The sequence below is a fragment of the Bombyx mandarina genome, chromosome 12 (genome assembly GCF_030267445.1).
Source record: "Bombyx mandarina strain Sakado chromosome 12, ASM3026744v2".
Lineage (NCBI taxonomy): Eukaryota > Metazoa > Arthropoda > Insecta > Lepidoptera > Bombycidae > Bombyx > Bombyx mandarina.
In genome coordinates this window covers 16,751,561-16,765,803 of record NC_143219.1, presented here as the reverse complement: position 1 = coordinate 16,765,803, position 14,243 = coordinate 16,751,561, and the positions used below count along the sequence as shown (strand labels likewise).

Sequence of the window (14,243 nt, the reverse complement as noted above, 5' to 3'; positions counted from 1 at the left end):
TGAGCCCCGTGAGCTCACATACAAACGTTAGTGTGAAGCTGAAATAGCCTCTCAAGGCTATCAGCATAGGTAGGACAAAAAAAAGGGTTCGGAAAGTTCACCTGAGGCTATATTCAGACTCGCCAAGTTACGTCGGTCGTATTGTAATAAGCGATTTAGTGGGCAACTTTTGTGTCACGAATTGTGTGCATTGAATCGACGACTCACTATTCTTATATTAAGAAAAATAACGATGCAGCGTGACAAAATATAATTTATTGAGTATAAAAATAGTCACACGAACACGCTCATGAAGACTCGTGCGCCGTTCCACCGGACCCGATGTGAACATGGACTGATCAATTTGTGAAGAAACAGGTGGTTCCGGTCCGGTTTGCCGGCGGCCCCCCGGTGCCGGCGGGGGGGCGGCCCCCCGGTGCCGGCGGGGGGGCGGCCCCCCAATACTGTCGGTGAGCCCGGTTTGCACGCACAGACCGCGCAGGTCTGTGGGCGGGTGACGCAGTGTGAAGCGTCTTCGATCGTTTATTGATCTACATCAGCTTATATAATATCATATAATAAGATGAACTAGTTTTTCATAAATCAATTGAGGCTGCAGCTCATTCCATTACATTCAGTGCATTCCAATATAGTCCTTGTGCACTTTGAACACAATTTAATTTTAGAAGTTCTCTTCAGTGCCCGCCCGCCGTCTCGCGGACTCGTGTCGCTGCTCACTACTGATACTTAATGTTATCTTCATAAAAATAATTAAATGCAATAATAATGCTTATTGTTCCGCTTTTAAAGGTGCACTTCAGTGATCACATCAGTATATGGGTACTTCATTACATCTTTAGTGATGGTGTGCACACAGAGTGCGGGCCAGTGCGGGGACGCGGCGTCCTTTTGCGGAACATCAGAACATCCAACCCACCACGAAACTTTTAATTAAACAAGTATATAATTAACTCGAGTAAGTATTTTTTATGATCGATTCGCGAATTTCATAACAGTTAAAGTATGCATTTCATGCAACTTTTATTTGTATCTGTGCAGCGTGAAGGTTTAAGAGGGTCGGGGCTCCGCGAGGGGGCGGCGGCGCGAGTAGCGCAGGCCCAGCTCGTCCGCCACCTGCTCCACGGCCAGCAGGCACCGGTCCAGCTGCTCCCGGGTGTGGGACGCCGACAGGCAGAAACTGGAAACAGACAGACACACATTTCATCCCATTTTGGAAATAGTTCCTTTCCTCGGTGTTTCCAGAGCGCTATGTCCGGGTAATAAAATAAAAAAGTTCAATTTGTAAGATAGTTCCTTAGAATAGTTCAGGAAAGGTCCCGAGCTGGTATCGTACCGTATGCGCGCCATGTTGAGCGGCGTGGCGGGGAAGCCGACGCCGACGGTGGCGACGCCGGCGCGCGTGAGGCGCTCCACCGTGGCCGCCATCTTGCTGAACGTGTACACCAGCATGGGCACCACCGGCGAGTCGTCGTGCCCGAACGTCACCACGCCCAGCTCGCGCAGCCTGCGGGCACAGCCGACCGGCCATCTCAATCTCCGAGTTGATCTTTTGTAATTTAAGACTTTATCAGCACTTGACAGAAAAACGCGCATTTTTATAGAACGCTGTTAATCCTACTTGAATTACGTGTGACGAGATGAGCAGGTGCGGCGCGCTGCTGTGCCGGTGCGAGCAGCGCCCGCCGTCAATAATTAGCATATCGAAACGACTAGTACTCTCGGGAACGTTCCAGACAATAGTAGTACACATGTCGTGTTGACTATAAAAACGTTGTGACATGAAGCCAGTCAGTCACTCGAGGCGAAGTCAAGAAGAAAATTGCGAATTGTGAAGTGTACTTCAAGTGTTGTAATAATTAAATTGAGTTCTAATTTGTGTTTCGGTGAATTTTATTTATCCCGAACCCGAGCGCGTCGCGGGTACTTTCATCAACACAACTATGGCGATTGTGTTCGTTTTACTAGAATTGAGTTGGAGGGTGGAGTGGGACCTGCGGCGGAAGTAGGCCGTGTTCTGCGCCAGCGCCCGCACCCGCGCCCGGCCCGGCGCCGCGTCCAGCGCGCGCACGGCCGCCAGCACCTGCGCCGCCACGCCGCACGACATGCTGTGCGCGTAGCCGTGCGCGTGCCCGTGCGCGCGCAGCCACTGCACCAGCCGCCGCGGGCCTGCGGGACCACACGCCGAGTGCTCAAGTAGTCAAGTGGTATTTCATTTCAAACAAAGGACAAAAGTGGGCCCACTTCATGTCAAAACTATTTGTACATGAAAAACTATGCCTTATTTTTTTACGTTGTTTAGTTTATACTAGCGACCCGCCCTCGCTTCGCTTCGGAAACATTAAAACACACATAAAACAAAAAATAAAAATAAAAAATAAAATAAAAAAAGTAGCCTATGTTCATCAGGGACAATGTCGGCTTCTAATGGAAAAAGAATTTTTCAAATCAGTCCAGTAGTTTCGGAGCCTATTCGAAACAAACAAACAAACAAATCTTTCCTCTTTATAATATTAGTATAGATATCAACACTTCATTCACCCTGGCATTGTTTTACAAAAAAAAAAATACTTATTTGATAACATCCCAAAACTGAATGCCAGTTTTTAAATTCGCCAATAGGCAAAGGGCTTAGCCCATACAGCCTTATAGTAAACCTATATGCTGCCAAACAAAAGAGTTGTCTGTGACTTGAACAACAAATTAAAAAATATAGCTAATGGTTATAATTCACAGACTTTTTAATTTATTGTTGTTCAATTTACAATTCAATATTTATCTATTGTTATAATAATTATTACTTAAAACTATGAATTATTTAATATTTTTAGATATTAATGATTCCATTAGTAAAAATCTCAATGGCCTACCATTACTCTTCTTATTATATATGATCAGAGTTTTGGCAGCAACCAGAGTGAAGCGTCACTTGAATTTTTATTTTAATGTTTTTTTAATAGTTTATTGTGATGTATAATATACAAATTGGGTGCTGTTTTGTGTATTAAAATTCAATAATCGTTGTTCACAATTATTGAGGCATTGGAATAAAACTGTGGCTAACATAGCAGTGACTGTTTTTTTTTTCAAGATTGCTATTCATCGAGTTGACGTCAAAACTCCCAAAAAGCAATAAAAACAGATACACCGACTTTTTATTGACATAAAAAAAATATTACTACGACAAACTAGGCTGTATAGGCTACGCTCTTTGCCGGCTTCCGGATTTCATTTCATTTTATTATTATTATGAAGATAAAATAATAATAAAATGTACGTAAGGGCTTATTTCTACATCTATACATTAACCACAATTACCTTATTTAATACTGTAAATAATGATGAGAGCAATTATTGATTTCGAAGAAAACAATTAACAACTTAATTTTAGCTGCAGAAAAAAACAATTTCTCTTAAACTTGGGTGAGAATATAAAAGTCGTTTTCTGAATATGAAACGATATTTCACTGGACAACTTTTTTAGGGGCCCAAACGCCCATAGAAAATGGGCATTGTCCTTTGCTGCAGCTTCGTTAACGGACACCTTAGACTGACATATTATTTGTGCTGTGCAACCATTCGACCGATTGAGTGTATTCAGTGTCAGTGTTGCCACAGCGTTGTCTTAGTGTTGTGTTTATGTGTGCAGGCTCGGACCTGCGATGTACCCCCCGGCCGCGCCGAAGCTCTTTGTGAAGGTGCCCATGAGCACGTCGACGTGCGCGGCGAGCACGCGGCACCGCTGCAGCGCGCCGCGGCCCGTGGACCCCAGAGCGCCCACGGAGTGCGCCTCGTCCACGTACAGGTGCAGCCCCAGCGCCTGCTTCAACGCCACCAGGCCCTCCAGAGCCGCCACAGAGCCCTCCATGCTGTAAACGCCCTCCACCACCTGCGGGCGTCCATAACATCTGACTGTCTAACATCATCCGATCCACTAACGCGTATTGTGGCCCAGTGCAGCGTCCCTCACCAGCAGCACGTTGGCCCAGCGGCGCTCGGCCAGCGCGGCGCGGGCCAGCTCCTCGGCGTGGCGCACGTCGTTGTGTCGGAACACGCGCACGGTGGCGCGGGACAGGCGCAGGCCCAGGATGAGCGACGCGTGGTTGTTCTCGTCGCTCAGCACCAGCGTGCCCGGCCCGATCAGCCCCGGTATGCTCAGCGTGTTGGTGGCGAACCCCATTCCGAACACGATGGCGTCCTGCGGACGGAGACGCGGGTAGATCAATTATGTGCTCAGCGGCGCCACTCCCCCGTCGCCCTAGTCGGTTGAGGCTTATGGGTTCCGGTAAGTGGGACCGCGCTACCGTACCTCGACCCCCAAGAAGTCAGCCACGGCCCGTTCCAGTTCGAGGTGCAGCGGCGTGGTGCCCAGCTCGGCGCGCGAGGAGCCCTGCGCCAGGCCGTAGCGGCGCACGGCGGCGGCCACGGCGCGCGCGCAGCCCCCCTCCGCGCCCTCCCCGCCCGCGAACCCCAGGTAGTTGTACGAGCCCAGGTTGACGCAGCGCCGCTCCACGCCCGTGAACCTGACCGACAGGCTCAGGTTAAGGCGGCACACGATATCATCGCTTTCATATCGCTATTATACGCTTTCTCATTGTTTACGCTAGCTGTAAGCAGGTCGTATGTTTATTTTAATAAAATCTTTTTTCAACTTCATCTTTTAAAAATGAGTTTCATTCTAAAACAGGTCAGCGACAAATGGACGTAATTTAACATTAACAATAAAAACACCTTTACGATATACTGACCCAGAACTAAAATCCAAATCTGTTATCTGTACCTTGTACCTAGTATTGTCTCACCCGCCGTCTGATCTCCACTCGGAGTCGGAATCGGGACAGAGTAAGTTCCCGCGGTCAACAATCCTATGCTATCACGCCCTAACTGCTCATTACTTGTTTCTACCTTCCAACTCAGTCAATAAAGTAAAAATATTATAATAGACAAAGGAGAAGCCTAATATTAGGTCTTTACCTATGAAGTTGTGTTTTGCAATAGTTGCCATTTTAAACGTAATTTATGTATCATCATCATCATCATAATCATAATCATTATCAGCCCCCAGTCGTTCACTGCTGGATCCACACCATTGAGCCCGGTCTCCGGCTCTCCCCATCCACCACCTGCCGACCCCTCTTTGAAGATCATCATCTATTTATATATGGTTGGCAATAAATTCTTAATTCAAATAACGTTTATTTAAAATTTGGAATTCTATTTTTAAATTCAGTGATTTGATAATGATTAGTGTTTTGTTTTATCTACATCTGTATCTTTATCATCAATATGGACACGATAAGAATACCCGTAATTATGGAATACGAGTTCCGTCGCTACAGCAATACCGCACAAATGACTCACGACATTAATGACGCACGACTCACGACTCGTTTAGTTTGAACGTTTCCGACATGGATTTTTTTTAAATGAAATTTGTGGTCAACCAAAAACTAGTCTGTTAAGAAACTGACGATACTCAATCTACCGCTGAGTTAGCTGCAGTTTTCAACGTTAGCATCAGAACAATATCGGTCCATTTGTGTCAAGTTGACGAGATAACTAACTAGATAAGTGTGAGCCGCACGAACTGAACGCTCGCAGCACGGTGTGCCGTGCGTTGATTAACAGATACAGAAACGAAGGGGTTTTGAGCCGCTTGAAAAGTAGACTCTTTTTGGTCATTGTAATCCTAGTTACAGCATCTAGGCAATGTCTCAAACGAGAACTTACGCCTAAAAGTCATGGTCATCGTTTGGTGATCTAGTACATCCGGTATAATTCATCACAGCTGCTTACCAAATGATAGTTCTGCGTCATCCAACGTACTTACTAGACGTTGCACCGACAGACTTCTACTATTTCCAAAGTTTGGACAACTTCTTGGCTGGGAAAATACAATAGGTAGGTACCCGAGAGACAGTGCACAATACCTTTGAAGAATTTGTTGGCTCCCGCACACCTGACTTCTTCACGAAGAACATTGGAAATTTACGACTGCGCTGGCAGAGATGCATCGATATCATGAATGCATATTTTGATAGATAGAAATAAAATAGAATTAAAAAAAAACACCAAAATCACTAACCGCAATTTCGTAGGTAAGGACCTAATATTTAAGAAGCTAAGTTTCTACGCTCTCTGTGCACGTTCAAATCAATCTCCATAGTATTTACTTTATGCCACAGAATGAGTTCAGCCAACGGCCCAACACACACGCGCGCGCGTACACTTAAAGAGGACGTTCCCGGTCGGGGGCCACATCGCCGGGTACTTAAATTACAACTTTGGGGAATATTTTTTTATTATGTTTTCCATGAACGACACAAATCATTTAGAAACGTTTTTTGCCAAAATCAATGACCTCAACGTGCTGTAAAATTAGATACACTCTTTCTTTTATGACACAATACATACTTGAAAGTCCAATTGTGATCGGTGCTTTCCCACTCCTTGAGGACGACTTCGGCTCCGGGCGCCGAGCATATCGGTCGGTTGAAGCAGTGCCGCACGCGCCGGTACACGTACCGAGAGAAGAACTGCTCGAACGGATCGTACAGCGGAGCGTACCCCTGGAAGCCACCATTGCGCTCTACACTCCGCGCCCTTCACTACTCACTTGAGCCGTGATCTTTTACATCGCACACACACACTGCTCATTCAATCGAGCTTTACGACAACTACTTTATCTGAACTCAAGCTAGGAGATAGAACAAGATGGCGTACCATCGAGACAGTCGCAACCATGGAATCAGGAACACTGCCAGTACTTCTCGACCTTTAATTATTTATCTAGTAGTTAGCGGAACAGATTGGAATCAGGTGACGACCTTGGCTTCATCGATTGATAAATATACTAGTCTTATTGAATTAAATGCACGGGTCTGAAGATTGAGACATCTGTTGTACAATATAATTGAGTTTTGACCTCAAGGTGACTGGCGGCGTTCACGTGATGTCTATGGAGTAGTGTAGTAGTAATGTCTATCCAGTGAGAACTTGATACGAGTCGCGGTATCAAGTTCTAGTATCATATTTTTTTAAGATTTCCATGATCATTTTTATATTTATAATTACAATAATAATATAATAATTTATTAAGTTTTACACTGATTTAGAGATTAATACAGGTAGATAAATAAAAGAAAAGAAAAAAGGCGAATGCTGTTTAAAGTGTATGCATCGAACAGTGCTGATTTTATGAGTATGGGCGACTTGACAGTACAACTAGACTCGTGACGGCACCCCGACGATACCTGACCGTTAGGTTCTCGAGGCAATCGTCGACGACCAATGATACCATCCTCAGTGATACGGCGGCCCCACAGGACAGACCCAACTCTAACTACCGTCGCCTCCGATCACAGAGTGGGCACCCCGAGGCGGTGCTCTCCGGGCCCCGTGAAACAACAGGGTCTGGGATTTGTCGAGTGCCCTTCCAGCCCAGCCTTCGAATCCTACTGACGACTTTTTAAGCTTCCCTAAATTCTACGATGATACTGTACTAATTAATCTGAAATTTACAATGAGCATTGAGCTTTTTTAATTTTCTTTGATTGGAATCTATTTCGGGGAATAGGCCAGTTGTACATAGAAGATCAATTTTCAATGACAAGTAATCTTTAATTCCCATTATTTTTACCTAATTTTGTTTGACCTTTGCTTGTTCACAAAAATAATTTTAGCGACATTTCAAGGCAGTTTACGAGCCTTGGTTTCAGTGTAGAGTCGTCTAGTGCGAACTGTAACAGGTAGGTACACAAGTTTGTTTTTCTACTCCGCCAAGCACGAGCGGCCGCCCGACTTTAGTGGTGACGATGGTGACGTCAGTCTCTTGAAAACAGCCAGGTTATAGTCGCTCCGTCAAATATTATACGTGCTGATATTGAAAAAATACACGACATTCACTAAAAAATTCTGTGATTTGTGAATTGCTCATAGAGATTGAGCGCTATCCCGAGCGCTGCAATGCACCTGTGGCACTTCGCTCTCTGTCTGGCAAAGAAATTAAAACGCTCGTTTCTGAACATTGTCCCCGTTCATCGGCTGTAATTATCAATAGCCTTTGTATGAGACAATAAAAATGTCAACAAGAGGGCCGCCGCTGCCTTGACAGAAGTTGACCGTCTCAAGGAAGTTATCAAACAGCTTCGGAAGCGATGGTTATAATCTTAAAAGCCTACATGGATGCCAAATTTTATTGGAAAAGTTTTTGTTAGTGAGATAGTATTAGAGACATTAGACAATCAACGAACCTCTCTGTTCTTCTCGGTGGCGGCCTTAGGCTTGAATATGAGCTGGTTGACGAAGCCCAGGAACATGAGAACGTAAAGTCCAACGTGCGTGAGGACGGCCGTCAGTAGGGAACACTTCTCGAACGAGCCCGGGAACGTGTCGTACTTGGACCAGTCTATCTTTGGCAGGCCGCCTCCCTCCACTTGTGTCATCTTCGGCTGAAAACATATTTTAGCAAGATTGAAGATTTAGTTAATGTCGTCATGTAGTTTTATAATTTGTAATTTGTGGCGGTTACAATTTTATAATGTTTAATATTTAAAATTCGACAGTAAATTCAAATAACATCGATAACGGAGTGAAGTGAGGCGGGGCGACGGGCTGGCGTCTGTACGAGAGCTGGTACAAAATGGCGTCCGCGCTGTTATTCGTTCGTCTACCCGATGATATGTAGGCGAAGTAAAATGTCCCTTAGAAATAAGGTGACACTCTACAAAACTTGCATACGCCCCGTCATGACCTATGCAAGTGTAGTGTTCGCTCACGCGGCCCGCATACACTTAAAATCCTTTCAAATCATTCAATCCCGTTTTTGCAGGATAGCCGTCGGAGCCCCGTGGTTCGTCAGGAACGTCGACCTCCATGACGACCTGGACTTAGAGTCCATCAGTAAGTATCTGCAGTCGGCGTCCATGCGCCACTTCGATAAAGCGGCACGACACGAGAACCCTCTCATCGTGGCCGCCGGTAACTACATTCCCGATCCTGCGGACAGAATGGAAAGCAGTCGACGTCGCCCAAAACACGTCATCTCGGATCCACCCGATCCACTAACGGTGCTTTTAGGTAATTCAAGCACCGGTCACCGTTCTCGTCGAACCCGTCGCTTGCGACGAAGGGCTCGACGAGTAAATTAACTCTCAGACACAGCCCACTGAGTTTCTCGCCGGATCTTCTCAGTGGGTCGCGTTTCCGATCCGGTGGTAGATTCTGCGAAGCACGACTCTTGCTAGGGTTCGTGTTAGCAACATCGTCAGGTTTGAGCCCCGTGAGCTCACCTACTAAAGTTAGGGTTACGCTGATATAGCCTCTCAAGGCTCTCAGCTTAGGTAGGAAAAAAAAAAAAAAAAAAAAAAAAAATTCGTTCGTGGCGAACTCCGCTTTGAGAAGGCTCGCAATCCGCTAGTATGTTATGGCATTTAGTGTTACAGTTCAAATCGTGCATTCGTCAATAAACAGTAAAAGTTTGGCTTCACTGTAGTTACATGTAATTAAGGAGCTGGCTGTTTGTTGTATTCAATTTTTTTTTGTATGCGAGTATTATTGAATATGATAGAGCACTAGGTATACACATAATAATATATTAGTGAAGAGACATAACTTGAAATAAATAGGAAGAAGCCACCAGACCATGTCCTTCCCAGTTTGATTAAATTAACTATACTTACTCATTTAAATTCTAACGGCTGCCGCCTATAAGGACTCTTCTCAAGCCTCGTTTGGTATAGGGCATAGAACGCAATCACATGGAAGGTGAACTAGTGCGGTACTATCTAAGACAGGCCGTTCATCGACTGCATCAGCTGACTCTTTCCTACAGTATTTAATTAGTATTGGATTGTTGCAGTAGCTTGTGGAACACAACGCAACGCTAAATAGGTGCGATAATTACTTTTAAACAGCACAAGGCATAATTACATCATCAATCAGCAGGTATCAAATTACAATCAAACACTGTTCTTCTGTTTTCAATGATAGTGTTTTACAATGTAATTGTTACCCAATTGTCTACATATTCTACTCTATTAACCCTTTGCACTCTCTCTCTATCTCGGCCTCACTCAACACTCGTTTGGTGCAGAAATTGATGTGCCCGCAAAGACCAAACAAACTTTTTCGTCACACAAATGTTTGTTTGATATGAGAATCAAACCCACGACCCTCAGAGCAACAGAGGGGCGCTTATTACTGACCCACTGAGTCAGTATATTGAAAACTATTTTTAACTTTTAGTATTTTATTATTTAACAATCACCTTAGCTAAGTTTCCTCTAATCCTTATTGTGAATAAATTATGTCAAATGAGATGTCAAGTGAGGTCAATTTTTTATAGATTAAACTTTTCCATAATAATATCTTCAGTTATTAAACACATCCACTGCCACAATAAGACAATATTTGTTGAGATATATTGGGTAGGGATACAAAATTCTTCCAATATTAATTTTTAATAAGGCTTTCTTTAAAAAAAGTTTGAGTATACCACTACCTACAACAAAATAGCAGTAACTTACAGATAGAAGTGACTACTTCATATCAAGTTGTGTAGATAGTAGGTAAATCTTGTATTTCAATAGTCTGCCCGGCTATTAAATATGATACAGGTCTATGACCTTGGCTTCCTACATCACTGTTGACTAATACATCCCTTTAGAGTTTAGAGTTTAACACGAGCAGCCAACACTTCTTTCTTAGTTCCGAACAACAACATTCAGACAATCAGTCTACTGACTAACATCATCTGCTCTGTGGAAATCTTTCCTTTGTCGTATGCCTACACCCCCTTTCAACCCTTTACAACCCATTTTTTGCATTAAAAAGTAAGATATATTCAGGCTGCGTAAAAAATTTCATTGAAATCGTTCAGTAGTTTTGGCATGAAAGCGTAACAGAATTACTTTTGCATTTATAGTATTAGTATGGATTAATCCATACATAATATATGAGAAATAAATGCAAAACTAATAAATTTTTTAGTCACAATACACATGTATCAATTTTTTTTATTAATGACCCTTGTTTTTTATGAACAAATCATAGTATGTTAACATCAGAAAAACTTAAATTGTCTTTTTTCAAAACAATATCATTGTTTTTACTTCTTTTCCCTAAAATCCTCAACCTCTAGACTATTATTTAAATAATAATTAAACAACTTAATAAAAAGGGTTACACTTATTACTAACACAATCAATCAACACTTATATATTTTTAATCTAGACAGTTCCAAACAAGGATATCTGGCCTGACGCCTCAATTGTCCAGAAATATATGACTTCGTATTGTCATGATTATTTATAAATATAATAAATGCGACATTAAGCCCATTATTGCACCTTCCAATTTGCAGAAGGTCAAATCAGGCATAGCATAGAAGCAGGCCTGTCACAGAAAGCTAAATGAAGAATTAAAAAAAATCTGCCAGCGGTAACTTTGCAACCTATCCAACAACAAGGCGGTGCCGGTAAATACATACTGTTCTAATTTTTTAATCATCAATTCTATTTAGGTTAGAAAATAAATGCAAAACCTCCTCACCGTTGATCCATTATTCTGTGTGGACTTCATGTAACCATTTTTGCGATCTTTTATTTTACCATTAATCAATTTTTCGTCTTGCTCGTATGATTTTTTAGTAGTCTTTAGTGAATCACCATCACCGATATCAACAAAACCATTTTTTTTAGCCGCCATCCTTTACAAGTAGGTAAGTGCTAATTAGCAAGTGCTGCAATGCAATGCAAGCATCAAATATTAAGTGTATAATCTATGGCAAGCATCATAAATTAATATTGTGCATTAGCACTAGACATGCGTAGTTCCGGACCTAAATAGTTCCTGGAACTATGTCCTCATATGGAACTATATCATTCAATCCGAGTTGTCAAAATTAACATGTTCAGACAGTTCCATTCCAAGTGTACTGTTATACAGGAACTACGAACGCGTTGAACATGACAGACATGCGGACATGATTAGAGCATAGGTATAGGTATCGCGCGGCGCGGAGGCGTGGCGCGGCGAGTCCACCCGAATGAGTCCCGAAGCGACACGAGTCCACGTAAAGAGATAAGGCGAAATATGGCGCTAATACGAGGGAGTGAGATGGAGCGAGTGCATGCAACTGCGTGTGGAGTTCTTTCACATTACATTTTTATGAATATTGAAGTTATGTTCTACGACCTACGTGTTACAGTCGATAGTTGAATGAATTAAAATGTTTTGCTTAGGATTTTGACCTTGACCATGCATCATTCTTACGAGCACTTAACCTTACGTGTTTGTAGACCATTTCTTAGAAAATCATAATAAAAAATTAGAGAATTTTAAAACATTCACCACTTTCGCTAGTTTTGTTAGCTACATTACGTAATGAAAATAAAATATATTGTTATCTCGGTTATGGGAAAAAGGTTGTAAAGCTAAAACGAGCTCAATATGTTGTATATCAGAATAACGTGGTATTTTAATTGACAATTGATAGGTTATAGTTTCCGGTGCATCGTACAATACATTGAAAAATAATGAAAGTAGTAGACTAATTGAAATTATGACAAAGTGGAATAGTACATTAATAAATTATGAAACAAACTAACAATGAACCTAAAATTAAAAACCTTACAAAATAATAATTATAGTAATAATTGCCATAAGCGGCAATTTATTTTTATAGTGTTTTTAAAAAATTGTATTATAATACCTTTTTTGAAAAATATTGTGTAATTAATGATAATTTAATACGTGATTCGCTACACTACAAACAGCTACTAGACTTAACATGTCCGCGGAACTAAACGGCTACAAACAGCTACCAGACTTAATATGTCCGCGGAACTGAGCAGCTACAAACAGCTACTAGACTTAACATGTCCGCGGAACTAAACGGCTACAAACAGCTACCAGACTTAATATGTCCGCGGAACTGAGCAGCTACAAACAGCTACTAGACTTAACATGTCCGCGGAACTAAACAGTTCCGCGGACATGTTTACTGGAACTAGTTCCGACACTCTAAAGAACGATGTCATGTTCAATCCTTTTCCGAACATGATTAGCGCACGTCTAATTAGCACGAGTTTTAATATCTAAGTAATGGTGCATTATTATGGCAGCAAGTGTAATATCTACGGCTGGTGATAGATATTAGATAGGTACCATACCATAGGACTTTTTGGCGGGAACGCGAGGAGTGAAGTTGTGTGATTTGTTTTATTTTTTCTATTTAGTGCTTCTTCAGGTTTAAATGTGTAATAACGGTGGTTTATTAATTGTTTAGTATCTCTGTGAAAGTGCACAAGGTGGGAAAATGAAACAAAGCCGCTGAACGTAACTTCTCGGGATCCCCCAAAAAGTCTGCTGAAATCATGCAATGTTTGATATTAATCAACTTCATTTCATTTCGCTCCATATTATCATTTTTCATAAAAATATAAGAATATAAATTAAAATAATACTTGACCTAAAGGTCTTAGCTACCAGGTCGTAAAATTCCTTAAAAAAAATACCATAGATTTAGCACCTTTTTTTTAAGGGATTTTATGACCTGGTAACTAAAACCTTTAAGTCATGTCTTATTTTAATTTATAATAAGATTCTGAACTTTATTAAGGTACTGACTGAGACGAATTGAATAGCCCCTCAGTTAAATGATGGCAATTTACATAAATCTCATTGAAAAAGCCTGAGAAGCTACGTTCAAGGACGCTGTTTCAATTTCCCACACTTGTACACTTTCATAAATACTAAGCAGTTAATAAGTCACCATTGTTGCACGTTTAAACCTGGTGAGGGAGTCCATTACAGAGTCCCTTCTTCATTTCGCCGTAATGTCGTGTTTTATGTAATTAACACCACAGTTGAAACAATAGAAATTTTATTGTTGTAGCGGCATAAATAATTCTAAGTTAGTATATTATATTAGTTATTAAACACATTATAAATTAATTTTTACGTTTTAAATTTTCGGCGGTAAAATGATCTCGTGTCACAGACTATATTCTTTTTCTCACCTCTCGTGCGTTCCGGCTTACGCATCATAAAAATGTGCGTTCTTAAACGCCACACCGGGAAACATTAAGTTAACAAAATAAATCAATTCAACTAACGCCGTGCTTTTCCGCTAAAAAGTCGATGTGTATTAAATACCTAGTCTTCCGAAAAAAATATAATTATTGTATCAGCAAAGGAACACAGCGATAGAACCGTATCTGATTTATAAAAAGTTAAATGGAGCT

At 41.8% G+C, this 14,243-nt stretch overlaps 1 protein-coding gene across 2 annotated transcripts; it reads right to left on the bottom strand.

The window, feature by feature from the left end:
• Positions 1 to 235: 235 nt before the first annotated feature.
• lace (serine palmitoyltransferase long chain base subunit) lies at positions 236 to 11,780 on the bottom strand. Of its 2 annotated transcripts, none has more exons than XM_028172015.2 (9): positions 11,548 to 11,780; positions 8,250 to 8,447; positions 6,412 to 6,566; positions 4,307 to 4,520; positions 3,968 to 4,195; positions 3,655 to 3,886; positions 1,992 to 2,166; positions 1,334 to 1,504; positions 236 to 1,177 (listed from the first exon to the last, which is right to left on the bottom strand). In XM_028172015.2, the coding sequence occupies exons 1-9, from the start codon at positions 11,701 to 11,703 to the stop codon at positions 1,048 to 1,050; spliced, it is 1,659 nt and encodes a 552-aa protein (XP_028027816.2). In that variant the 5' UTR covers positions 11,704 to 11,780; the 3' UTR covers positions 236 to 1,047. The 2 variants fall into 2 exon arrangements, with proteins under 2 accessions (XP_028027816.2, XP_089588277.1); XM_089732151.1 differs by lacking the exon at positions 11,548 to 11,780 and adding an exon at positions 9,678 to 9,700.
• Positions 11,781 to 14,243: the final 2,463 nt, after the last annotated feature.